This window comes from Odocoileus virginianus, chromosome 9 (assembly GCF_023699985.2).
Source record: "Odocoileus virginianus isolate 20LAN1187 ecotype Illinois chromosome 9, Ovbor_1.2, whole genome shotgun sequence".
Classification (NCBI taxonomy): Eukaryota; Metazoa; Chordata; class Mammalia; order Artiodactyla; family Cervidae; genus Odocoileus; species Odocoileus virginianus.
In genome coordinates this window covers 21853826-21878288 of record NC_069682.1, presented here as the reverse complement: position 1 = coordinate 21878288, position 24463 = coordinate 21853826, and the positions used below count along the sequence as shown (strand labels likewise).

General features: G+C 48.4%; 1 protein-coding gene and 1 long non-coding RNA gene across 2 annotated transcripts in view; one reads left to right on the top strand and one right to left on the bottom strand.

Annotated features, from left to right (window-relative positions):
* Nucleotides 1–2439: 2439 nt before the first annotated feature.
* On the bottom strand, nucleotides 2440–4282 carry PTF1A (pancreas associated transcription factor 1a). Its single transcript, XM_020869180.2, has 2 exons — nucleotides 3356–4282; nucleotides 2440–2944 (listed from the first exon to the last, which is right to left on the bottom strand). Exons 1-2 carry the CDS (start codon nucleotides 4131–4133, stop codon nucleotides 2742–2744), a joined length of 981 nt encoding a protein of 326 aa, XP_020724839.1. The 5' UTR covers nucleotides 4134–4282; the 3' UTR covers nucleotides 2440–2741.
* The window catches only part of LOC139036576 (uncharacterized), a 176345-nt gene continuing 155627 nt past the window's right edge, over nucleotides 3746–24463 (top strand). The window contains exon 1 of the long non-coding RNA XR_011489392.1: nucleotides 3746–4073. This is a non-coding gene — a long non-coding RNA (uncharacterized lncRNA). The remainder of the gene's footprint in view (nucleotides 4074–24463) is intronic.

Here is a 24463-nt window from a genome sequence, read left to right as displayed (position 1 = left end):
TGCCACCCCCACCCCCACCCCATGGCTGCTTGCAATGGAGTCTGGGCCACTAGGGAATGATTCAGCCAGCTTGCCAGTGGAGATCAAAAAAAGGCCTCGCTTCTGGGTTTGCAGCTTCTTTATTATGCTAAATGGACAAGGGCAGCCAGGAAGAACTTTAAACTCTTTCTCCTGGTGGTCCCAGGCTGCGTTTCAGGGCAGGGGCTGGTGAGTATTCAGAATAGGAAGGCCAAGCAAAGGGTCTCCACAGCCATCCAGAAACTTGGCTTACTGGGTTATTTTCATATGCATTTTTGTTTAAGTTGGAAGAAAAGTCTGGATTTAGAAGAACCGCTGAATACCTGCCACTCAAGCTGCCCCCACAACAATCCTTCCAGTGCCAGGCTGGATTTACTGGCCAGAGCTGCCCCAGGCCAGAGACTCTCCAGCCTGGCGCTGCCACCGGGAGAGCTGCTCCTGCACCAAGCAGGGCGCAGCTCTGGCCTCTCTGACGCCAGAGGAGACTCTGAAATGATATGTTTGTTCTGCTGCTACTGCTGCATTTTTTTAAAAAAAGCATTGCTACACTAGGATGAATGGATTATGAGTAAATAAAAAGAAGCTGTCAGTCTCTTTGAAGGTTGTGTTTAAAGGGACTTGCCAAGTCAGGACAGAAGAGTGACAAGATAGAGACCCTGGTGTTTTACATGCTCAGCCCAGCTCTTCCGCTTCATCTGCACCGCACTAAAGGGTGTCGTTGAAGCATTGAATCACAAAAAAAGTGGCACGCAAAATAAAAGGTGCCACATCACAATGATGGCAGTGTTTGAAGGGCAGAGTGCCACATCTCCTAATCCAATTGAAACGCAGGTCTACGCAGCCGAAGTAAACGGTACAGAACTTACATAACTTATAATTAAGTTGAAGTCTGCCTACCATTTGACTTTCTAATGAGTGTAATGAGATTACATGCCTGATAGAAGCACTTGTGCAAAAGCAACTTTCGTGTTTAATGAGGCCCTAATACAGGACAAAATCGAATTATTTTCTCTCGTTCCCAAATTCTTCCTTCAGTGTGAAATCTCCATCTTTTAGGGGGAGGGACGGGTGGGGCCGGAAGAGGTGAGAGGGTCCATGGTCAAGGGCCTCCTGGGAGCCTGGCGACCCAGAATCTCCGCGCGGTTGGCCAGGCCACGCTGCGGGTCGGGCTCGCGGCCTCGCTTTAATTGCTCTTGGATGACGTCCATGGCACCCGCGGCGCGCGGGGAACCCCTCGGTGGGTCTGAAACTAGGTTAAAGCAATTAGCATGCTGCTGACATATTGTCCCTCGGCAGGGCCTTGGGTACCAAGGGAGATGCGCCCTCGTACCTTGGCCGACCAGGCAGCTGCGGGCCGGGGATTGGCATCTCGCTTCCCCAGGGCCTGCGGGGCGCCGGCGCTCTGGATCAGCCAGGAAGAGCGCGCCGGACGCGCGAGACCTTGCTCCGCGCCTCCCGCTCTGCACCCGCGCGGTCTGAGCGCGCGCTGGGTCCCGCACTCTGAGCCGCGCACCCCGACTCCCGCTTGCAGCCGAGAGCTTCCTGGGGGCCAGGGAGGTGCCCATAGCAGCCTCGGAGATTAGTCCGAACCCTAGCTTCCCGGGCGCTCCCCGCTGCGCCCTCGCGCCTCTCCCCTTCGCTAGGGGGCGGCCCTCGGTTCTCCGCCGGAGCCTCACCTTCGCCCCAGGCTGCTTGTCTCAAAGGACTGGATTCTGCTGGAGGCAAAACCGAGTCAATTTCAGAAATTACCCAGTTGCAGAAGCGGCAAAGAGGGCGTGCTCCTTTCTTGTCTTATCCCAAAGACCCTGGGTTTTGTTCGGAAACATCCGAGAGGGGTCTCCGGCCTCAACCTCGTGGCTTTTCTCATTTCCTTTGAGTATATCTGAGTTCCTTGTACCTGATGCTGTAACTGCAGAAGGGATGGGTCACAGGGCAGCTTAACAGCAACCCCTTCTCCCCAGCCCTTGGAAGCAAAAAGGCGTCTTCCCTTTGCTAGACCAGAAATTCGCCCACTGTAGCCACCGGACCCACAGTGTCCACTTTATACATAATGATTACGCAGGGTGCCCATGACCTTGGATAAGTCAAATGTCTCCCAGCCTTAGCTTTCCCATCTGAAAGAATGAGAGCAACAAATACTTCATGACCGATTTTCTTCCTAGGGATGTTAGGGCTGGGATGCCGATGAAGGACTCTCCCAGAGAAATGGGGCCTAATCCTCTAGCCCACTCCCTCTCAGCTAAATCTAAAAGGTGGCTCTTACTCTATAGCTCCGTTTGGGGTCTCTGGTTCAGTTTTTTTTTTTTTAACAAAGTAGGTTAATTCATCTTTAAAGATACAGCTACACCCATCAAGTATAAAACAACTTGTAGAAAACGGTATGAATAGCATTTATTAACATTGCTTTGAAATAAACCGTATCTGGCAATAAATTAGCATGACGTTTTCTGGTCAGAGTTCTTCCAATAATGCAGAGTTCTGCCAAAGGTGCTGGGGGAGATCATGGACTATTGCATATTTTAAGAAAATCAGGATAAATTATATAAATTATATATTTAAAAAGAGATCATCTATTTCATTAACTCGACAGGATAATAAATAGATAAATAACAAACAGTTGATTGCCATTAGAAAAATGTGATTCTTAAGTTACATTTACATTATAGATATTTACATGTACAATATGCACATAGAATCATGTCCTCAGGCAGGTCTGGGACTTCTCAGGACACAAACTCAAAGGGCGGTTCGTTTTCTATGTTGTTGAAGGAAGGCTTGCTGTTGAGTTTTCTGGGGTCCTCTGGGGTCCACACTTTGGCTGTTCGGATAATATTTTGTTCTTTGAGTTGTTTTTCATCAGTCCAAGAGAGAGAGTGTCCCGCAAGGGGAGGGAGGCCATAATCCGGGTCGCTGGGGGAGGGGGACCCTGAGAGGGTGAGAAAGAAAAAAAAAAAAAAAAAAACAGATTGTGAATGTCCAACTCTCCTCCCAGCACTGCCCCTCCGTTCCTCTCGGATTCCCCTTTGGGCGCTTTGACAGACAGAAGTCTTCGGTTACTCTGAACAACACTTTCTCCACCCCCAAGCCCCCAGCGCCCTCATCCCAGAATCCCAGAAGTTGCAAGTCTATCCGGGAAGCGCACCCTCAGAGCCGCCGTCAGAGTGGCGGAAAAAACCTCAGAACGCCAACTCCGGTTCAAGGTGGCCGGTGCCCACAGCCCGCCCGTCTGTCCGTCCGTCAGTCAGCAGGTCGGTCCGTTCACCCAGCCCCCGCCCCGGGGGACCTTCCCGTTCCCGTGCCCCCCACCCACTACGAGCTGGGAGGCGGACGCACTTACGAGTACCCCGGTGGCAGATGATGACCTTCTGGGCCTGGCTGCCCGGGCTGTCCGCGCCCAGGCGCCCTCCGCCGCCGGGCCCCCTGCCGCCGCCCGCGCCGCCGCCGCGCAGGGGCAGGTCGGCCTGTACCAGCTCGCTGAGGAAGTTGATGTAGCCGATGGCCAGACGCAGCGTGTCCACCTTGGAGAGGCGCTTTTCGTAGGGCAGCGTGGGGATGTGCGAGCGCAGCCCCTCGAAGGCGTCGTTGATGGACTGCATGCGCCGCCGCTCGCGCACGTTGGCAGCCTGTCGCAGCTGCTGCAGCTCCGCCTCAGAACGCACCCGCCGCCGCCGCCGCGCAGCCGCCGCCCCGCTCAAGCCACGCAACCGCGCGTCGGGGGACAGCGCGGCCGCCCCGGCGCACCGGTAGGCCAGGCACGAGGGCGGAGAGCCGGGCGAGTAGGGGAAGCCGCCGGGGGGCGCCCCCGCCTGGCAGCAGTAGCCGCCGCCCCCGCTGTCCTCCGGCTCTCCCGGGCCCCCCGGGGGCGGCGGGGCCAGGGCGTGGGGGGCCGCCGGGGGCGCGGACTGCAGCAGCAGGCACGCCTCGTCGCGGTAGCAGTACTCGTGCAGCTGGTGGCTAAGGAACTCCACCTCGGCCTGCTCGTCGGCCAGTAGCTCATCGCCGTCCTCCAGAGGGTCCCGAGAAGACTGGTCGGTGAAGAAGTCCTCCTCGTCAAAGTAAGAGGACGGGAAGGCGTCCAGGGCCCCGGGGAAGTGCTCTAGCAGCACCGCGTCCATGCTCTGCGCCGCCGAGGGCCCGGGGGACTGCTGGCCTGGGGTAGGGGTGTTCTCTGGAAGTTTGCGGCTGCAGTTCGGGTTCGTCGGGCAGCCCCCGCCCTAGCGGTCCGGCGCAGGAGGCAACGAGGACCGCCCCCCCGCCCCGGCCTCCCTGGAGTGCCCGCGGCCGCTGCGCTCTGGACGGCGCCCGCGCGGCGTTGGGGAGGGCTGTGGCGACCGGCTGAAGCTGAGGGCCGGCACGCGAGGATTCTTATAACTACATCCACAGGCGCGTGCCAGGGACCCGCGGCGCCAGCCAATCACCAAGTGCGGGGTGCCGGCGGGGAGGGGGCCGGGAGGCCGGCGGGGGCCGGGGAGGTTTTCCTCCCGAAGGGAGCTCCCGGGGCGAAGGGGAGGCGGGGCCGCGCGGCCCGGGGCTCCTCACGCCCCTCCCCGCCTGCTCCTCGGGCGAGTACCTGCCGGGCGAGCGGCTCCACGGGCACCTGCGGCCCCCGGCGGCCGCCGCCCGCTGACGCACGCTGCGCCCAGCCGGACCCTTCCGCCCCCGGGCTGGGGTAGTGGCGCGCGGCGTCTCGGCGCAGCCACAAAACGCCCTAGCGGGGCGCGTCCGCGGCCCAGACTGCGGGAGCGAGTTTCAGGCGGAGCTAGCTGCTCCTCCGGGGTTGGCACAGCGACTGCGGGCAGCCTGGACAGTTCCGGCGGTGGGTTTCGCCACCCCCAACCCCCGAGCGCCAGCGGGCCTCCGGCCTGGGTTCCATTCCGGGCTTCTGTCTCTCTGCCGAACCTTTCCAGGACTCTGGTCAGGTTTGCACAGTGTGTGCCGCTGGGGTTGGAAGGCGACGCGGCGCCTCTCCAGGCGCGGCGCGGCGCGGGGTTGAGGGGCGCGCGCCTGCCCGGCGCTGCTCGGAATCCTGACTCTGGTGCCGGGTGCTCTGCGGCCGGCCTCTTCTCCCCTCCCTTTCCCCGTCCCGAGGGAGAAACGGGAGCTGGAGAGGCTGCCTCCGAGAGCGGCTCAGCGGGGCACGTTTCTTCTGAGACCCTAGGGGTCCGGAGCAATAAAACCGGATACAAAGGGACTCCGTTGAATCGTCTGCTTTGGAGCAGTCCGAGGGAGGGCGTGGAAGTAAAAGGGCAGAGTCGCTCACCTTTCCGGACTGACCACCGGGACCATCCTGGAACAACTTTTTCCCTTTCCTTCCCGACCTTAAAACACACACACACACCAAACACAAAACATTTGTGCTCTGGCCCATGACACTATTACAGACAGCGATGCAACACGAATTCCTCAGCTGAAAAGTAACAAAGAAGCACTTCCAAGGTCGAGGCAATTCTGTTAAAAGCCAAGTTCCAGAGGGTTCAGAAGTGCACCCGACCGCGCCAGTTCTCTCAACAGAAGACAGAGAGCCACCGCCTTCCTGGGTCAGTCGCTTCCTTTTTCAGACACTTGTCCCACCAGAGGCTTCTTCTGGTGGGTGTTTGAACTCCTCTCAAAAGCCAGGTCCATGTCTCATAGAACAGCGATTTTAACGGGCATCCTGGTTTTAGACATTTACATTGTATTTAACTGAATTCTGAAACCAAAAAAAAAGTTGAGGGCAAAAGATACATAAGAACACCAGAGATTATCTTGAACCGCCAAGGACACAGAGAATTTTAACCCAAAGACTTACTGTTTTCCAGCAGGTTCTTTCCTTTGTGAGCTCATCCTTCCTAGGGAGGTGATTAAGTTAAACAGGCAAATGTGGACAGTTTTCCTGTGTTCAAGACTGGGCTGCAATTTCCTCTGTTTAGGTTTATCTTCCTAACCTCAAAGAAAGGGAAGCTGTTTGGGAAGAGGAGTTCAAGACCCGAGATCTAGCCAGCTGTTGGTGGCCCTTCCCCTCCCCTCACTTGGTTAGATTAAAACCCAGTAGGGACATGCGCTTGGATCAATCTGAGGACTTGGAGGCATAGCGAATGACCAGACTTCAAAGCCTTATTTGGAGTATTGATCATCATTCAGTGGAGGAAAGACTGGGGTTCCAGCCTACAGAGGTTCTCTCTAAGAGGCTGAGAGACCTTCTGTGATGGCTACAGATGGCTCTTGAGAAAATGTTTGTGTCATGCAGATGTCAGGGAGCGGGTCTGGGGGACACAGAGAGTCTGTAAGTGTATATTTGGGGGATCTTTATACCCAGTGTGATTTTAAGAGTCAGAGTCCACAGAAAATCATCTTCCATATGCTTGATGAATTTGTAGAAGGGCCCACCAGAACTTTACTTTGGGTACCCAAGTGAACCATGGGCACGTCCAGTGCTCGTGGGAAAGTTTACTGTCCTGTGAAGCTGAGCAGAGCTAGTGTGGAGGTTCTGGGCAGCTCCTAGGGCTGCATAGATGAGCCTGGAGGAAGAGGAAAAGAAAAGATAGTCACTTGTTCCCTCCTCGCCCTTTCTCTCCCCACCCCCACCATTTTTTCCCTTAGAGAACTGTCTGCTGGCTGGTTCTTTGGGGAAGCAAGGGTCAGGCTTGCAGATGTTGATACTGGGGTGCTGGTGTGGGCTGGCATGCTCACACACACACAGACACACACACACCCACTGCACACACACACACACACACACACACACACACACACACTCTGTCCTTAAGTAAGACATGATTGTTCTTTTCTCTACTAAAAAGAAGAAAGGCTTCACTGATAATAAAAGGAATTTTCTCTGGGTCACTGGAGGTCACAACAGTGTGGACGGCTGCCCTCTGCCTCTCGAAGCAACAGGTTGGCCGAGGAGATGGCTGGGACAGAGCAGTCTACAGACTCCAGCTCTCATTCCTCCCCCGCACCGCCCCCCCCCCCCCCCCCCGCCCCGCCCCCCCCCCCCCAGTTCTGCACACCCTGGGTCCTCTAGGCAGTGGGGGAGTGTGGAATGCAACAAGAATACAAGGTTTCAGGTACTTCAGGGCAGAGGGAGGGACAGGGCTGGTCCCAGAGCAAAAGTTTCTCCACCCTCTGCTATGCTCTAAGCTTCTCTGCTCTACCCTCTGTCCTCAAGAGAGACGTCCCCTAACCTTGTTCCTGCCTCAGTATGAAATAACATCTGGCCCCTAAGGCTGGACAGTGGCGAGGTGCTTAACTCTTTTTTTAGGGTCAGATCCTGGTGAAGCCTTGAAATTGTTTTCCAGTCTCTCAGTGGCACCTGTCCTCCTAGGCCCAGAAGGCTCCTACCACACTGCCTTTGGGGCTGCCAGAAGCCTCAGGCCGTCTTTAGGCTTCTTGGTTTCAGGAGAATGTCTGACAAGGGCTGTGGGGCATTGCTGTGTCTGTCTGCCTGTGTGTTCATCGCGTCTGTCTCTCAGCTCTCTCTCTGTCCCAGGGGTCACCGACCTGAATACTTGCACCTTGCTTTCCAGAAAACATTTCTAGAGTCCCCCTGGCTTTTCAGAACCATGACCGGAAGGTTGGAGCCCAGATCCCTGTCTCCTGCCCAGAATGGATTCTTGGCAAAGCAACCATAAAGGCTGGGGCTCCAGGTTCTCCATCCTTCGCCCCCCCTTCGTATGGCTCCACAGTGCTGGACACTCCTTGGCACACATCCTCCCTGTGGGAGCCCCAGCTCTCCAGAAATAGGGTGTGGCTGTCTCCCCACCAGTGTCCCATGCTCCTCACTTAGTGCTTGCAAGCAGGTGTGACTCATGGTCTGCCTCCCAACTTGAAAATGGGTCCATGTTACTTTCTCATTGACCCAAATTGTCCCTGTTCCCCACTCTTGAACACAGAGGTGATACCAGGTGGCTGAATTGTCCTCACAAGTGTCTTGTTTCCCCTTTCTTTACCATTCCCCTCCCCCATTCTATGACAGCTTTCTCTTCTCACTTGAGGGCCCTCATCAACTCACCCTTTATCCCTATATTCTTAGGAAAGGTTTGAAAAATAGAGTCATGGGAATGATGATGCTGAAAGGCCTCTGAAGCCCAGGAAAGTCTGGTGACTTCCCTAAGGTCACACAGCAGGTTACTATCAATCCCAGTCCACACCAGCCCAGTGCTGGTTCCACTGGCTGCTGAGAGCAGACTCATAAAAGGTGAATTTATATTGATGTGCAATGTAATCGGTCTGGGTCCCATTCTGAGCCAGCCCAGATTACCACACACCACCTTCCTCCAGAGTCCTGGCTACACTGTGGAGATCAACACACCTTCTGCTGTGCTGAGAAAGGAACCACTGAATGGCGCAATTTCCAGCATAAGACAAAGAATACAGAATTAAATATGGGCTCATGGGACTTTCTCTGCCCCTCCAGGTCACACTATATAGATTATGGATGATTTTTCCACTCAGAAAGTACACTCTGACCAGGTGCCATCTTACTCCATCCTGGAAAGGACTGGCCTAGCGGATGCCAAACTCCTTGACATGACTTCAAAGGCCTTCCTTGAACTAGCCCCGCCTACCTGTCATCCTCCTCATCTTCTCTTTACTTTACCCTTTTTTAACTTACCATGTCTTCCAATGCCACAGTGACCTCTCTCTGGTTTTCTTTTTAAAATTTCTTGCATTAAATCAATTAATTTGGCTGCACCAGGTCTAGTTGCCATGCGTGGAATCTTTGTTGCAGCACAAGGATGCTAGTTCTAGTCATAGCATGTGGAATCTTCAGTCTCGGCATGCAGAGTCTTAGTTGTGGCACGTGGGATCTAGTTCCCCCACCAGGAATTGAAACTGGGCCCTGAGTCTCAGCCCCTGGACCACGAGGGAAGTCCCTCTCTCTGGCTTTCTACTGTCCTTCCTATTGGCCTGAGCTCCTTGGTTTGGTTTGAAGCTCTTATGTTTATCATAAGATGGGTAGAAGGAATAATACAAAGGTAGAAAAGATGGAGATGAGCCTTTTGGAGGGCTTTCACTTCTGCTTATCACTTGTCCTCATAATGCTGCTGGAGGACGTCCTCCTTATTTCAACCACTGAACAGAAGAAACTTGGCCATAAACCTAGGGCTACAGTGGCCCATCAGAGAAGGGGACCAAATTCCGCCCAGGCTGGCTGACTCCATATCTCATTTGCCTTACGTAGCATCTTCCTGCCCCTCCTCTGTCTCTACACTGAAGGTAGCTGATGTAATATGATTTTCACACGGACCCTCTTGTTTGCTAACACGGCACTGGGAGAGGAACTGGTCAGGTGTTTTGATTGTTTGCAAGCAGTTAGATTCAGAAAGACTCAGTCAGCATCCTGGAGTGATATAGCTGGCTCTATGGAGCCACAGGAGCAGAAATGTGGATTTCTAGCACTAGGGTGGGGGGAGGTGTCAGCATTGTTTTCCAGGGTTTCCTTCAGACATTATCCACTCTGAAGCTGCTGCTGCTAAGTTGCTTCAGTTGTGTCTGACTCTATGCAACCGCATAGACGGCATCCCACCAGGCTCCCCCGTCCCTGGAATTCTCCAGGCAAGAACACTGGAGTGGGTTGCCATTTCCTTCTCCAATGCAGGAAAGTGAAAAGTGAAAGTGAAGTCACTCAGTCGTGTCTGACTCCTAGCGACCCCATGGACTGCAGCCCACCAGGTTCCTCCATCCATGGGGTTTTCCAGGCAAGAGTACTGGAGTGGGGTGCCATTGCCTTCTCCCACTCCGAAGCTACTCAGCTTTAAAAAAAAGAAGAAGAAGCTGAGCTGTGTCCCACTTGGGAATGGGGGCAGGACGCACGCGGCTGCCATGGCTGCCATGAAACAGAGTGAAAAGCACAACACCCAACACCCACTACATTCCTTCTTGCATTTCCCATTGTTAAACATTAATCTTTGAAGGAAGAAACACCAAAACGCTGATATACTTCTCCAAATAACTGTTTTCTGGCATGCCATGGTTTGTTTGATGAATAAAGCTTCTGAGCTTTGTCCTTCAGTCTTGTTATTCCAAAAGGTGTTTAGTCTTTAGTAAGGTAAACATTGCAGGTCATTATAGTCAGACTTCTGTGCTTTGGCCTCCATGGTGAGCAGTGAGAAGGCAAAAAATAAAAATAAAAAAATTAATAGAAATTTGGAGCTTTTTTCTGTTTGTTTCTCTTTAAAGCTGTATTATTAGTATTATTTTTTGTTTGTTTCATGTCCATCCATAGGGCCTTAAGTGAATTATGTGTCTATATTGTGGAATATTTGAGCTTCCCAGGTGGCATGCATGGTAAAGAACCCTCCTGCCATTTCAGAAGATGTAAGAAACATGGGTTCAATCCCTGGGTGGGGAAGATCTCCTGGAGGAGGGCACAGCAAACCACTCCAGTATTCTTGCCTGGAGAATCACATGGACAGAGGAACCTGGTGGGTTACAGTCCACGGGGTCACAGAGTCGGACACGACTGAAGCCATTTAGCACGCACGCATTGTGGAATATTCAGCTGCCATAACAAAATAAGAATGCTTTTGATGTAACAATGTGAAATGACCTCCAGGATACATCATTAGAGTGAAAGAAACAAAAATAGCTGGTATTTTTGCATTAAAAAAAAAAAAAGAAGGCAGTGAGTATATGTGAAAGCATTTGCTTATGCAGCTATCCAATATCTCTAGATGGAGATGCCAGAAACTGATGACATTAGCTGCACTGAGAAAGGAACTGAGTGGCTAATGGATTAATTTTTTCTTTAAAAAAGAAAAAAAAATTGTTTGGCTGTGCTGGGTCTTCATTACTGCATACGGGCTTTCTCCAGCTGTGGCAAGCAGGGGCTGCTCCCTAGCTGTGCTGTGCAGGTTTCTCACTCTAGTATCTTCTCTTGTTTTGGAACACAGGCTCTAGAGTACAGGCTTAGTAATTGTGGTTCACAGGCTTAGTTGTCCTGCAGCATGTGATATCTTCCCAGTGCAGGGATCGAATCCATGTTCCCTGCATTTGTCGGGTAGATTCTTAACCATTGGACTACCAGGGAAGTCCTAAAAGAAATTTTAAATTATTCATTAAACCCACCACATTGTTTGCAGGGTCCACAGTCTCCACATGACTGCTGCTAAGATCTTGGTCTCTGGTGTTTTTAGTTTCATATCTTGCACTTTTCACTTGACCATCTCTCATCACCATTTCCCCATATCTTTACTTTAACAGACAGGTTTTAATGGTGGCATGATGGTTCATTGTAGGACTTTACCATCGGATCATTTCATTTTCACTCGAAGGACCACTCACTCCTAAGAACTCACAGTTGAGTATCTCTCAGAATAGCCTTTGTGTTCTGCTTGTGGACTGACTTTCTTCCTTGCCAGCAGGCCACTGATTGTGATTCCCTTGGAAATGTTTCTACTCTTCTCAATGATACCTTAGCTTTCACTCTTTTCAGTGGTGCTGAAGATATAGGGTATTACAGTGGCATTTTTTTCTTGTTCCTTAAAATCCTGCCTAGAGCAAAACTTCCTCAACCAAGTTAATCTGTACTTGAAGAAGCTTATGCTGGCCCGTGCCCAGTTCAAGCAGGCAGGTGCCTACTATCAGTCAAGTATGTGTGTGCTCAGCCACTGAGTCGTGGCCAACTCTGCAGCACTACGGACCGTAGCCCACCAGGCTCCTCTGTCCATGGGATTCTCCAGGCAAGAATACTAGAGTTGGTTGCTATGACCTTCTCCAGGAGAGCTTCCTGTCCCAGGGATTGAACCCACATTTCTTAGGTCTTCTGCACTGGCAGGCAGGTTCTTTACCACTAGTACCACCTGCAAAGCAATTCCAGTTATTTAGAAAAGTTGCCTGTAAGTCTGGAATAGTTTTTGTGCTAGAGCATTCCAAGAAATAAGCACTCTATACAAACTCTAGGCTTTTTTTTTTAATATTTATTTATTTGGCTGCACCAGGTCTTAATTGTGGCACATGGGACATAGTCCCCAACCAGGAATTGAACCCGTGCCCCTTGCATTGGAAGCATGCAGTCTTAGCCACTGGACCACCAGGGAAGTCCCCAGGTCTCAGGTTTTGCCAGCACAAGACCCCTCTCAGATTGGACCTCGCTAGAGGTTTGAGAGCATCTCACTATCCAGTGGCCCCCCGGAGAGGCCGGGAAGCACAGAGCTCATAAGTATGGGCTCCGAAGCCTGGCTGCCTGGATTCCAGCTGCTCTGCCACTGACTAGCTGTTTGGGCTAGTTAGCTAACCTCCCTGAGCCTCCACGCCTGCATCTAAAGAAGAAATGATTAATATAATACTACCACCTCAGGACTTCCCTGGTGGTCCAGTGGTTAAGACTTCACCTTCCAACGCAGGGGGTTCAGGTTCAGTCCCTGGTCAGGGAGCTAAGGTGCTATGAGCTTTGAGGTCAAAAAACTAAACACAAAAAACAGAAGCAATATTGTAACAAATTCAATACAGACTTTAAAAACAGTCCACATTTTAAAAAAATCTTAAAGAAACAAACAAACACAACTACCTCATTGGGTTATTGTGAGGATTAAGTGAGTTAACAAATACAAGCACATACCCAGTGCCAGGCACAGAGTAGTGTTTATCTGATTTTATTTATTTATTTGCTCATTTCTATTTATTTATTTAGCAGTAGTAGGTTTGTAGGGTTTCCCTGGTGGCTCAGATGGTGAAGAATCTGCCTGCAACACAAGAGACCTGGGCTCGATTCCTGGGTTGGGAAGATGCCCTGGAGAAGGGAATGGCAACCCACTCCAGTATTCTGGATTGCCTAGAAAATCCCATGGACAGAGGAGCCTGGAGGGCTACAGTCCATGGGGTCACAAAGAGCTGGACACGACTGAGCGACTAACACAAAGTAGGTTTGTAGGCTCAGTAAACACTGGTGGAGTGGATGAGAATGTATCATTAATTATACATAGGAGTCATTAGCCAAGCAGGAGGCATTCCTCTTGGCTTCACCCACCTCTATGTGATCTCTTGGATTTATAGTGGACCAATATCAACAAGGGCTTCCCAGGCGGCTCAGTGATAAAGAATCTCCCTGCCAATGGAGGAGGTGCATGTTTGACCCCTGGGTCTGGAAGATTCCCCGGAGAAAGAAATGGCAGCCCACTCCTGTATTCTTGCCTGGAGAAGCCAATGGACAGAGGAGGCTGGCAGGCTACAGTCCATAGCGTCACAAAAAGTTGAACATGACCGAGCAATTAAGCAATAAGAATAGCAAATATCAACAAATCTATCACCCAACACTGAGATTGACTCATCACAGACACTGGAAGAAGCACTGGATCTCTATTCAGCTGTTCTCACAGCTTTGGGAGGCAGTTAGAATTAGGCCTGGTGAAGTGTCTTGCTAATGCTCTTGGTTATGAGTGGGGGGAGCTGGAAAAGTGGTCCATTCACAGAGGATGCCTCCACAGCAAAGCCTGGAAAGGCGTGGAGCAGGATGCCAGCCCTTAGCTGGGGGCGTTCACGCAGGCCCGTCTCTGCTGCTTCTCTTTTGCATTGTCCTCCCCAGAGACACTGGCTAGCTGAACAAACACCAGGGCCTGGAAGGCAGGAAGAGCTGGAATTCCCCTCTCACTCCTCCTCACCAGCCCTGCAGAGAGAAGCCTGACACCTTCCCTCACCTGCAAGGAAAAACTAGCCAGGCTTGTTAAAGAGAGCTGTCGCTTTGTAATCCACCCCTGCCTCTGTAATCAATGGCTCGTATTTATAGACTTTCCCCTCTTCATAACTAAGGGACGCTTTCCATACCCAAGAGTTTGATTTTCCTGGGGAGGGTCCTATCACTGGACCTCTCTCATTTCTGCAAATCCATACTTCTCAAAGGAAGGCTCCACAAGTTAATTATAACTTTTAAAAATATATACTTACTTTTGGCTGCATTTACTTGCATTTGGCTGCATCTTCTGCACGAGGGCCATGCTTCAGTTGCGGTGCATGGGCTTCTCATCGCTGTGGCTTCCCTTGTTGCGGAGCAGGGGCTCTAGAGTGCAGGCTCAGTGGCTGTGGCACACCGGCTTACTTGCCCCAAGACATGTGGGGTCTTCCCTGACCAAGGATTGAACCCAGGTCTCCTGCCTTGGAAGGCAGATTGTTATACACTGGGCCACCAGGGAAGTCCAGTTATAACTTTTTTCCCCCAATCTTGTGACCATGTGTAGATGATAACTGTTTTTTAGACATATTTACTTACTTGGCTGCACCGGGTTTAAGTTGTGGCATGTGGGATCTTTAGTTGTGGCATGCAAACTCTTGGGCATGTAGAATCTAATTCCCTGACCTGGGATTGAACATGAGCCCCCTGCATGGGGAGCAAGGAATGTTAGCCACTGGACCATCAGGGAAGTCCCTGCAGGTGATAGTCTTAAAAAATACTGATAACAAAGGTGAGCATATTCTGGTCCACTTGGATGGCCACCCAAAAACTTAGCCCTACCTTGAACTTGGAGTCTGAACCTGAATTTATGTTTAAGACTGTGGTGTGTGCTTTATGTTCTAAGTTGCTTCAGTTGTGTCCGACTTTTTGCAACACCATGGACTATAGCCCACCAGGTTCTTCTGTCCATGGCATTTTCCAGGCAAGAATATGGGAATGAATTTCCATTTCCTCCTCCAAGGGAAGACTGTGGTGGGGCCAGTCTGTCTTAACTGCTCTGGCCTAAAGAAGATATACAGACATTGTGCTGGTGCCAAGAAACCAAATAACTACAAAACAAGCTAGATAAACAAAGCTATCATGGTAGTTTAATTAAACTGGTGGAGAAATGAATGAGACCCATTGTGGGCTGAAGATTGGGATCAGCATCATGTCAGCTTTGTAGGGGGCAAATGTCATTACAATTAGATCGTATCACATTAAATTAAAGTTAATTATAATTTTGTTGACTTGAAGATTTAGAAATATTTTAATGTGTTTAGTTTTGTAGTTAAATAAGAAAAACACACATAAAGAGTTTATACCAATTTTATGTCTGCAAATATTTAAGCAATTGTTTACAATTTTTTTATTGAAATAATTTACAATGTTGTGCTTGTTTCAGGTGTACATACAGCAAAGTGATTTATATATAGACATATACATTCATTTTTTACATTCTCTTCCATTGTAGGTTATTAAAAGATATAGTTCCGTGTGCTATACAATAGGTCCTTGTTGGTTATCTGTTTTATATATAGCAATGTGTATATTTTAATTTCAAATTCCTAATTAATCCCTCCTCCTCTTTCCTCTTTGGTTGCCATAAGTTTGTTTTCTGTTTCTCTGAGTCTATTTCTATTTTGTAAGTAAGTTCATTTGTATCATTTTTTTAGATTCCACATATAAGTGATATCATACACATACGCTCAGTTTGCTCAGTATGTCTTTGGCTTACTTCAATTAGTATGATAATCACCAGGTCCATTCATGTTGTTGCAAATGGCACTATTTCATTCTTTTTTATGGCTGAGTTGTACTCCATTGTGCATATATACCACATCTTCTATATCCTTCACCAGTTTCATTTTAATGATCCTTTAAGCTGACATGCAGGACTCATGAACGCTCTTATTGTTGTTGCTTTGCTTTGTTTTTCTATGGAAAGTGTGGGGATTGTGTATAAGGACATATATGCATCTATGTGTTATATAAATCTGTATACACACATATAAATGCATACATATATTCAGAGTCAAGTTTGAGGAATACTGTTCTAGGTGATTATCCAAATACATGTGTTTGACTTCAGGTGAAGGATAAATGGCAGAGCGGAAAGGGGGCAGGGGAGTAAAGTAAAAAGGACATGGAGCAGATTTAGAAAGGGAAAGAGACAGGAGGAAGAGTTTGAAAGTTTGAAAGAGGAAGTATTTGAAATATTTTTGTGTGGGGATGGGCAAGCATGAACATTTGACTCACATAGTTCTGAGTTCAAATTCAAGTATCGGCTCCACTTCTTCCAGTTGTGTTTTACTGTATATGTTATTTAAACTTGCTGAGCTTTAGTTTCATTGGCTATAGATATGGGAAGAAATAATAATATCTATCTTAAGGATTGCTGTGGGAAGTGAAATGATGTATGTAAAATATCTGATACCAAGTAGGCACTCAAAAAATGCCAGTTTCATCCTGTTTCCCTCTATACTCAGTGGGTTAACCAATAGGTTTTTTCCTTTCCCCCTCAAGCTTTATAAAAATATAACTGACATATAACATCATATAAGTTTAATGTGTTCAATGTGATTATCTTATATATGCATATGTTGCAAAATGTTTACCTAAATAAGGTGAGTTAATACATCCTGTTGTTTTTCCTATTATAGTGGGAACATTAATACTCTGTTCTTGTACCAACTTTCAAGTATATAGTACAGTATTGAATAAGTTTTTATTAAATGTCTATAAAGTACAAGAGAAAATGATATGAATAAGAGGTAATATCACAGGCATTAAAAAAAACCTGAAGGGTTCTATACCATTGGTAGCTTTCACCTTGAGCCCCAATTGTGTGTATAAAGGAATCATTTAAAAAGTTAATTGTCTCCTATTTATTTTTACCACAAACCTTGCATTATTCTGGATAAAGTTTTGGCTTCTGTAATAAATATATAAAGGCAAAATAACATTTTTGTCTTTCTCGTAAAAGTCCAAGCATAAGCAATGTGAAGTTTTTATGATGGCTAAATGCATGGGGGGTAGGGTCAAACTTCCTTGTAATTTGTTGCTCTATCTTCCTGAAACATGGCTTCAAACCCTGAATCCAGAATGGCTGCTCTTGCTCCTGCCATTATGTCTGTATCCCAGCCAGCAAGAAGAAGGACCAGAAAGGGTACACTCCTTTCAAGATCATGGCCTGAATGTTGCATATATCACTGCAGTTCACATTTAATTGGCCTGAGCCATCACATGGCCACATCTAGCTACAAGGGAAGGTGACAAATGTGGTCTTGAGTTCAGTGACCATATTCCCAGTTAGTGCTTGGGATGTTAGCAAATAAGGAGAGAGAAATATTCTGTGTGTCCATGGAGTGGGGAGGATTAGCACACCTTTGTTCAGTTGCTCAGTCATGTCTGTCTCTGTGACCCCATGGCCTGCAGCAAACCAGGCTTCCCTGTCCTTTACCATCTTTGGAGTTTGCTCAGACTCATGTGCATTGAGTCGGTGATACCTTATCATTACCGTTTTTGATTATCCACTCTACCAGTGAATTTATCTATTTATGTATAGAAAATTGCATAGAAATAAGACTGTATTAATACACTATATGTGTTAGTGGTAAAGAGCCTGCCTGCCAGTGCAGGAGACATAAGAGACATGAATTTGAACCCTGGGTCAGGAAGGTTGCCTGTAGGAGGGCATGGCAACCCACTCCAGTATTCTTGCCTAGGAAACCCCATGGACAGAGGAACCTGGTGAGCTATGGTCCATGGGGTCACAAAGAGTTGGACACGACTGAAGCAATGTAGCATGCACACATTACATTTTTAAACATGCCACATGCCAAAAGAAATTTTAGAGAGATGAGTATAACTATATTAGGTATCCTTAATGTTTTCCTGTATCCCAATGGAACATCTTGTTCACTTTGAAGATTCTTAGTCTATATACACCAATCAATTACATGTTTTCAAGCTGAATTGTCATGCCATGTTAAAAGCATACAAAGTTAAAAGCAATGTGGAAATACTGAGAAAATGTAAAGGCACCCTGTTTTAAGGTTTAATTTATTTATCTCTTTGAGAAAGATGTTTTACGTATCAACTATGTTCAGTCATTGTTAAATGTTGGGGGTCAGAGAGAGTGTGCCTTAACACAGGACAGGGGTCCCGAACCTCCAGGATCTAATGCCTGATGATATGAGGTGGAGCTGATGGAATAGTAATAAAGTGCACAATAAATGTTATGTGCTTGAATCATCCTGAAGCCATCCTCCCCACCCCCTCAGTCCATGGAAAACTTGTATTCCATGAGACCGGTCCCAGGCACCAAGAAGGTTGGGGACCACTGCCTTAGTGCATTCTCAGGGTAGGAAGAGAGAGGGGAGAGCACTATAATCCAGCGCAGTAAGGGCTATTGTTGAGGTTTAAAGGCTCAGCACGAGGGTGAGGGGTTGCGGGGCGGGGGTGGTTCATAAAGGGGCAGTATTGAGTTAGTTGAGTCTTGAGTGAGTCTGACCACAAGAAGAGGAGAAAGTATGTCCCTAGGAAGCGGAATAGGTTGACGAAAGTGGAAGGCCTGCAACAGCATGGTTTCCTGTGGTTTAAGGATGTGTTTGCCAGCAAATCTGTGGGATGCTATAGACCCCACTGCAAGCAAGCCAAGGTCAGCGCCTCTCAATCATCCTTTACCCATCTCCTTTCTTGGTCCTGCCTCCATCCACATTTCCATGCCAGGCATGGTGTGGCCTTACGGTGATCACATCTATGCCCCACCAAGACCCATGTCCTCAGAGAATGCCCAGTGCTTCAGATTTTCCTTTCTGCCCCTTTAAAAGCCAATGCCTTCTGGGTCATCCATCTCAGTCAGAGGTCACTAAGGTGTAGCTACCAGATAGTCATCTCTCTGGCATTTTATTAGTGCCCTTTAAAGGTAATGCCATCCATCACAGGGCTGAGCTCTTACCATGTAGCCTATTGCAGTCACTATTGGGGGGATAGTCAGAGACTGCCTCAAGAACCTTGAATCTCACCTTTATGTAGCCTTCAGCCAGCCTTGGAAACTCATTTCCCAGCATTTACCTTATGGTAGAATGTCTTCCTGCGTTTTCGTCTTCCTTGTATTTTTTTCAGACATTTGGAGCTACCAGACCGGAGTACAAACCCACTCTAAACATCCAAGATGGAGCTAGGAGAATGTGCAGAGACTGCTGAGAATGTTGAGGTGCCCTGGGGGAAGCTGAGCTCTGCACACCGGTATCCACTTTATGACTTTTCCCTGCCCCGATTTAGAGTGACGTGAGAGATTTCTGTTGTCATTGACCTTACAGGTCCCCAGTCCTCAAGGGACACTTTTCCTCTTCAGCCAGGCAGGTGTGAGCGGAGAAGAGGGGAAGGTGTGGAAAGATGACATTATGCTTTCTGGGTGCTTTACAGTAAGAATTAATCCAAAAAGCTTCCATTGTAAGACATCCCCTCCAGAACAGGACATCCCCTTCCATCATAGGACGTCCCCTCTGTCCATGGGAGCTGGGCAGACAAGCCACAGGTCTGTGTCTTCTTCCAGGTGGGTCATAAGCTTGTATTTCCCTCTCTTCTTTGAGATGAGATGTGGCCATGTAATTTGCTTGGGTTAGTAAAAGATGAGTGAAAATGCCATGTCACTTTCAGGAGGAAGCTTTTCTTTTCCTTCATGTTCAATCGTGAAATTTTATTGTTGTAGTTTCCCTGGTACTTAAAAAAATATTATTAGTAGTGATAATATTTGGGCTTCCCTGGCAACTCATCTGGTAAAGAATCCACCTGCAATGTGGAAGACCTGGATTTGATCCCTGGGTTGGGAAGATCCCCTGGAGAAGGGAGTAGCTACCCACTCCAGTATTCTGGCCTGGAGAATTCCATGGACTGTATAGTCCATGGGGTCACAGAGTCAGACATGACAGAGTGACTTTCACTTCTATTAGTAGTGATCCACGTAAATTTTGAACACATTATATTCAGACCCAGGGCAAAAAGAACTATAAATAAGTTCTAAACTGCTTTAGTAGGTCTGATTTTCACAGTGGTATAGGTTAGCAATTTTAAAACAACTTTCTGTGTGATCTAGGAGTGAATAAATGAGTAAATATATTGAGAATAATGAGAACTGGGTTTTTCATTGTTAGAGAAGAAGTTGTAAATGTGGAAAGGAGAAAGACTAGAAGGTGTAGATAGAGACATGTGAATATAGATATAAACATAGAAGTATTTGTATATTTATACGTACATTCTTTTTGTTTTCTCCTAGCTCTGTCTGCTAAAAGGGCCCTTGTAGCAGTGAACACATTTTGTTCTTAGATCTTGATTTCTAGAAACCATTCTCCACTTACAGGTTCCAGAGATCTGTAGAGAAATGGCTGATTCTGGGAAGGGGCAGACCAGGAGGAAGCTTTTTTTTTTTTTTTAAGATTTATTTATTTTTGGCTGTGCTGGTTTTTTGTTGCTGCATGAGGGCAACGAGAACCTAGTATAGCCAATAAATAAATAATAAAATGTAAATATATGTAAATAAAAATATTTTATATATACATATGTAAGAATGAGATAAAAATACAGATGACAGTTCTAATATTTTCCACCAGGGAAACCCCCAGGAAGAAGCTTTAAGAGCCTGTGTACTATTTGGCTCTGTTGCTTCTCTTTTCCGTAAGGATGGCAGAAACACAGCTTAAGGTTGAACATCTGTCATCCTGGGACCTTAAATGACTAACGATGAACAGGGTACCCCTGCAACCTCAAGTAGAACAGGGATCCTGGACTAGAAATAAACTTCTGTTTTGTGAGGCCACTGAGATTTGGGGGGTGGCTACTCCAGTATAAATTGGCTTATCTGATGTACCTGCGTTAGTTTTAGATCTCTTGGTTTCAGGTAATGGAAATCAACATGAACTAACAAACATTAAAAGGGAGCTCATATGGGATTCAGGGTATGTCCTAGAATCCATGAACAGGAATGTAGCTAGGCTTCAGGAAGGCAGTAGTACCAGGAGTCTCAGAGACTGAAAATTCTCCTCCATATCAATATGAATAGAAACCTATAATTTTAGCTGGGCACATGGGCACTCAGAATAAAAGTCACATTTTCTAGTCGTTCTTGCAGCTCAGTGTAGTGGTGAAACTGGCTTTGGGGTCTAAGTGATATTCACCTTTGAGGCTCTTTGATGAGGAAGGACATGTCCCACTTTGCTACTTTCTCTCTTCCTATTGGTTGAAATGCCAATACAATATCAGGAGTTGGAGCAGCCATTTTGAACCATTAGTTGAAAGCTACATATTTGGGATGGAAAAGTAACTAGCTAAAGGAGTCTGAGTCTCCTACATCATTTAGATCCCACGTGAAGCCTGGAATACCTATTCAGTTTTGTTTTAGTTTTGTTGAGGGGGAAATAAATTACCTAATTTAAACCACTATATATTTCAATTCTTTTATAGAGCAGTCTAACTTGTATCCTAGTTAACACACCATGATCTGGAAAGATGCTGGGACATTCTCTCCATCTTCTTTGTGCTTCTTTATGTTCCCCTCTGTGTCCCTGCTTCATTTTTTTCATTTTCTATGGATCAGTTTTCTCTGCTTTCCCATCTCTTTATAGGAAACATGGCTTCTTCCAAGAAGTACCATGTTTATTTACAGAACAAACATTGAAGACCAATTCTGTGCTGAGAACTGTGATAAGCCCTAGTCACGGAACAATAAATAGAAGAGATCCTTTTTTTCATGGAGCTTACAGACTAGAGGAAACAGAGAGCAGAGGTTGAAATAAACACAAAGCAAAGACAGAGAATGATTATCATGGCATTCGGAAATATAAAAGAACTTTGTTAAGGATCAAGTAAAGAAAGATATGAGAATGGGATTGTAGGCAGGGTCTAGATGAAGAAAGTTTCTAGGCTGTGTTAAGGATATTAGCATAAAAATATGGACCAGATATTTCCAGGGTGTAGAACTAGATCCACTGGGGTTTTGGAAGAAAATATCTGAACTGTCATCTGTATTTTTATCTCATTCTTACATATATATGTATTATATTTTATTATTTATTTATTGGCTGCACTGGGTCCTCCTTGCCAAGCGGGGTTTCCTCTAGTTGCAGCAAGAGGGGGCTAACTCTCCAGTCGCAGTACGCAGCTTCTCACTGTGGCGACTTCTCTTGTTGTGGAGCCCAGGCTCTGGAGCTCATGGGCTTCAGTGGTTGTGGGCCATGGGCTTAGTTGTTCTGAGGCATGTGGGATCTTCCCAGACCAGGGATCTAACCTGTGCCTCCTGCATTGCAAGACAGATTCTTAACCACTGGGCCACCAGGGAAGCAGTATCTCATTCTTTTAAAATCTGTCGGTCTGATTCTTTATGATGTATGTAATCAATTAGTACAGTAGCACATGTTTATAATTTATATGTAATTAAACAGGGAAGGGTTTGAAGCCAGAGGTAGCATGATCAAGTCTGCCACTTAGAAAGGATACAGAAGCTGCAGGATTGGAAAATAGATTGGAGCAGAGCAAGATTAAAGGCAGAGAGTCTGATCAGAAAGCTGCAGAACAGCTGAGGGATTATGAAGACTTGAACTAGGTGGTTGAGCAGATTGGAGAAATGGTTTGCAAAGAGAATTTTAGGACCTGGTGTCACTGACTGTGGGCTTGGAGGAGACAGAGAAACAAAAGATGGTACTGAGAATTCTGCTGTTGGTATCAGGATGAATGTGGGCCTGTTTACTGCAGTTTTAGGGATGACGAGGTCAATAAGTGTCCTTAAATTGGGGGCCATGGAAGTTCCTGGTGAAAATGACTAAATGAGTGAGAGTACCAGAATGAGTGTGGGCCAGAATGCAGTGTGCTGAGGACCAAATAAAGGTGAGGGAATAGAAACCTCCTCCTTTGGATAACTTATTCAAGAAGTTTAGTTGTGACTGTGATGATAGAACAGTGGTAATTTTTTGTTTGTTTTTCAGATGGGAAAGGCTTTCTTTCACCTTGTAAGGAATCTATCCCTTCCCCTTCATTCTCTCAAACCATTCTTTTCAGACACACACCCTTCTTCACCCGCTCCACCATTCCTTGTCCAATTTCTCTGTTACTTTAAGAAAAAAGCCCTCAGTCATACTCAGAGGTTAATTTTAATCAGAGGTGACATGTAAAAATAATGATGATGATGATGGAGCTGCAGAAGGAAGAAGTTTCCAGATAGTATTAGATAATGAAGCAAGGCAGACAACCCCTGAAACTTTTGGGAGTACCTAAGATTTCTGTCTGCTTATTCTCTTTTTCTAGTTGGCCCTGAAAATCGTTGAATCTTTTTTTTTTTTTTAATCGCCTTGCTTAATATCCTGGCAGTGATGTTTGGGTTGTCTTGCGGTACTGTTTTTCTTTATTAGAATTTTGGCCCCGTGAAGGCTTAAGGACCGACTTAGGTAGTAAACTCCATTAACAATCTCCTCCCCAAGGGAAAAAGCATTTCCAGGTGTTCCTTCATAGAAGCCAGTTCTCGGCTTGCCGGGTCTTGCGGGGGCAGAGGGCCCCACGAGGCTACCTACTGAAGGTAAGGTCTTCCTTAGGTCGGAAGTGACTCTGGCGCTGGGGAGAGGCCTCAGGCCCCTCTGTGCACAGGAAGGTAGACAGGGAGACGATGGACCGAAATGGGGGAAGTTCGAATTAAATCCGGGCAGGCCCAACAGGCCGGCAACATGCCTCTTCCTTGCCGGGCCCAGCGCCGGCCTCCACTGGGGAGTTCCAGTCTCCGGTGACCTCCCTGTGCCCTCAGCCTTGAAACTGGGTCGGGGCTGGGCAGAGGCTCCGCGCCTCCCCCGACTCCCCTCTCCACCAAACGCAGCCCATAAATAACGGGCTGTAGGCTGTGCCCGACCCCCCACCCCGGCTGCTTTCTCTACCACCCCCAGCCCCCAGGACCCGGGTCTGCGCCCCAGGCCGGCTGCTCTCGCCGCAGAAGAGAAAGAGCGAAACTGCGCAGCGGCTGGCGCGGCGCGGCCTGGCGCCCCTCCCCGGCCCTCCCCGGCGTCCTGCCTCCTCCCGGGCGTTTGCATAGTGGACACCTGCAGCACGGGCGGCCGCCGAGGCTTCCCGACACAAGGCGCTGGTACCTGAGCCCTTGACTGGTAATGTACCATAAACGGCTCCTTTCAGGCCCTTTCAGAGCGGGAGCGCGGAGGTCAGCGTGTCTACAAACCCCTCTGTGTCCGCCCCGTCTCCCGGGCCCCGGGTGCCCGGGCCTCCAGCCGCAGAGCCCTACGGCCCGTGGGAATCGCAACACTTGTGCCGCGGCTCGAGCGGCAGGGCGGGCGGGGGAGGGAGACCACCCGCCCTCCCCGGGCCCGGCCGCCCCCGCCCGCCCCGCGCTCGTTCACAGGGCGCAGTGAGTGGAACGAATGGGTGCTGGCGTCTTCGGACGCTCGCGGAAACCAAATGTGAGGCTGGAGCCGCCCCCGCCTCGCGGCCGACGCCCACTCCCCCCTCGAAAGGTACCGGATGCCCGCCTGGACTGGGCCTCCCTCCGTCCTCCGCCCCTGCCGGCGTGCGCGGCCCTCAGCCAGAGGCCGGGCTCCCAGGGGCGCGATCCCTTTGGTGGTACCTGTGGCTCCGGTGACCCAGAGTACGCGACCCAGGCCGAGGCTGTTCGCAGACCTGCGTATTCGGGGCCAGCTCGGGCGCCGGAGCCGCTGTTGCGAAGGGAGTGTCACTGGCCGTGGTGGCGAGGCAGCCATTCGCCAACTCCCAGGGCAACTTTGCGCCCTTTTAGCGCACGAGGCGCTGAGAGGCAAAGGGGGATAA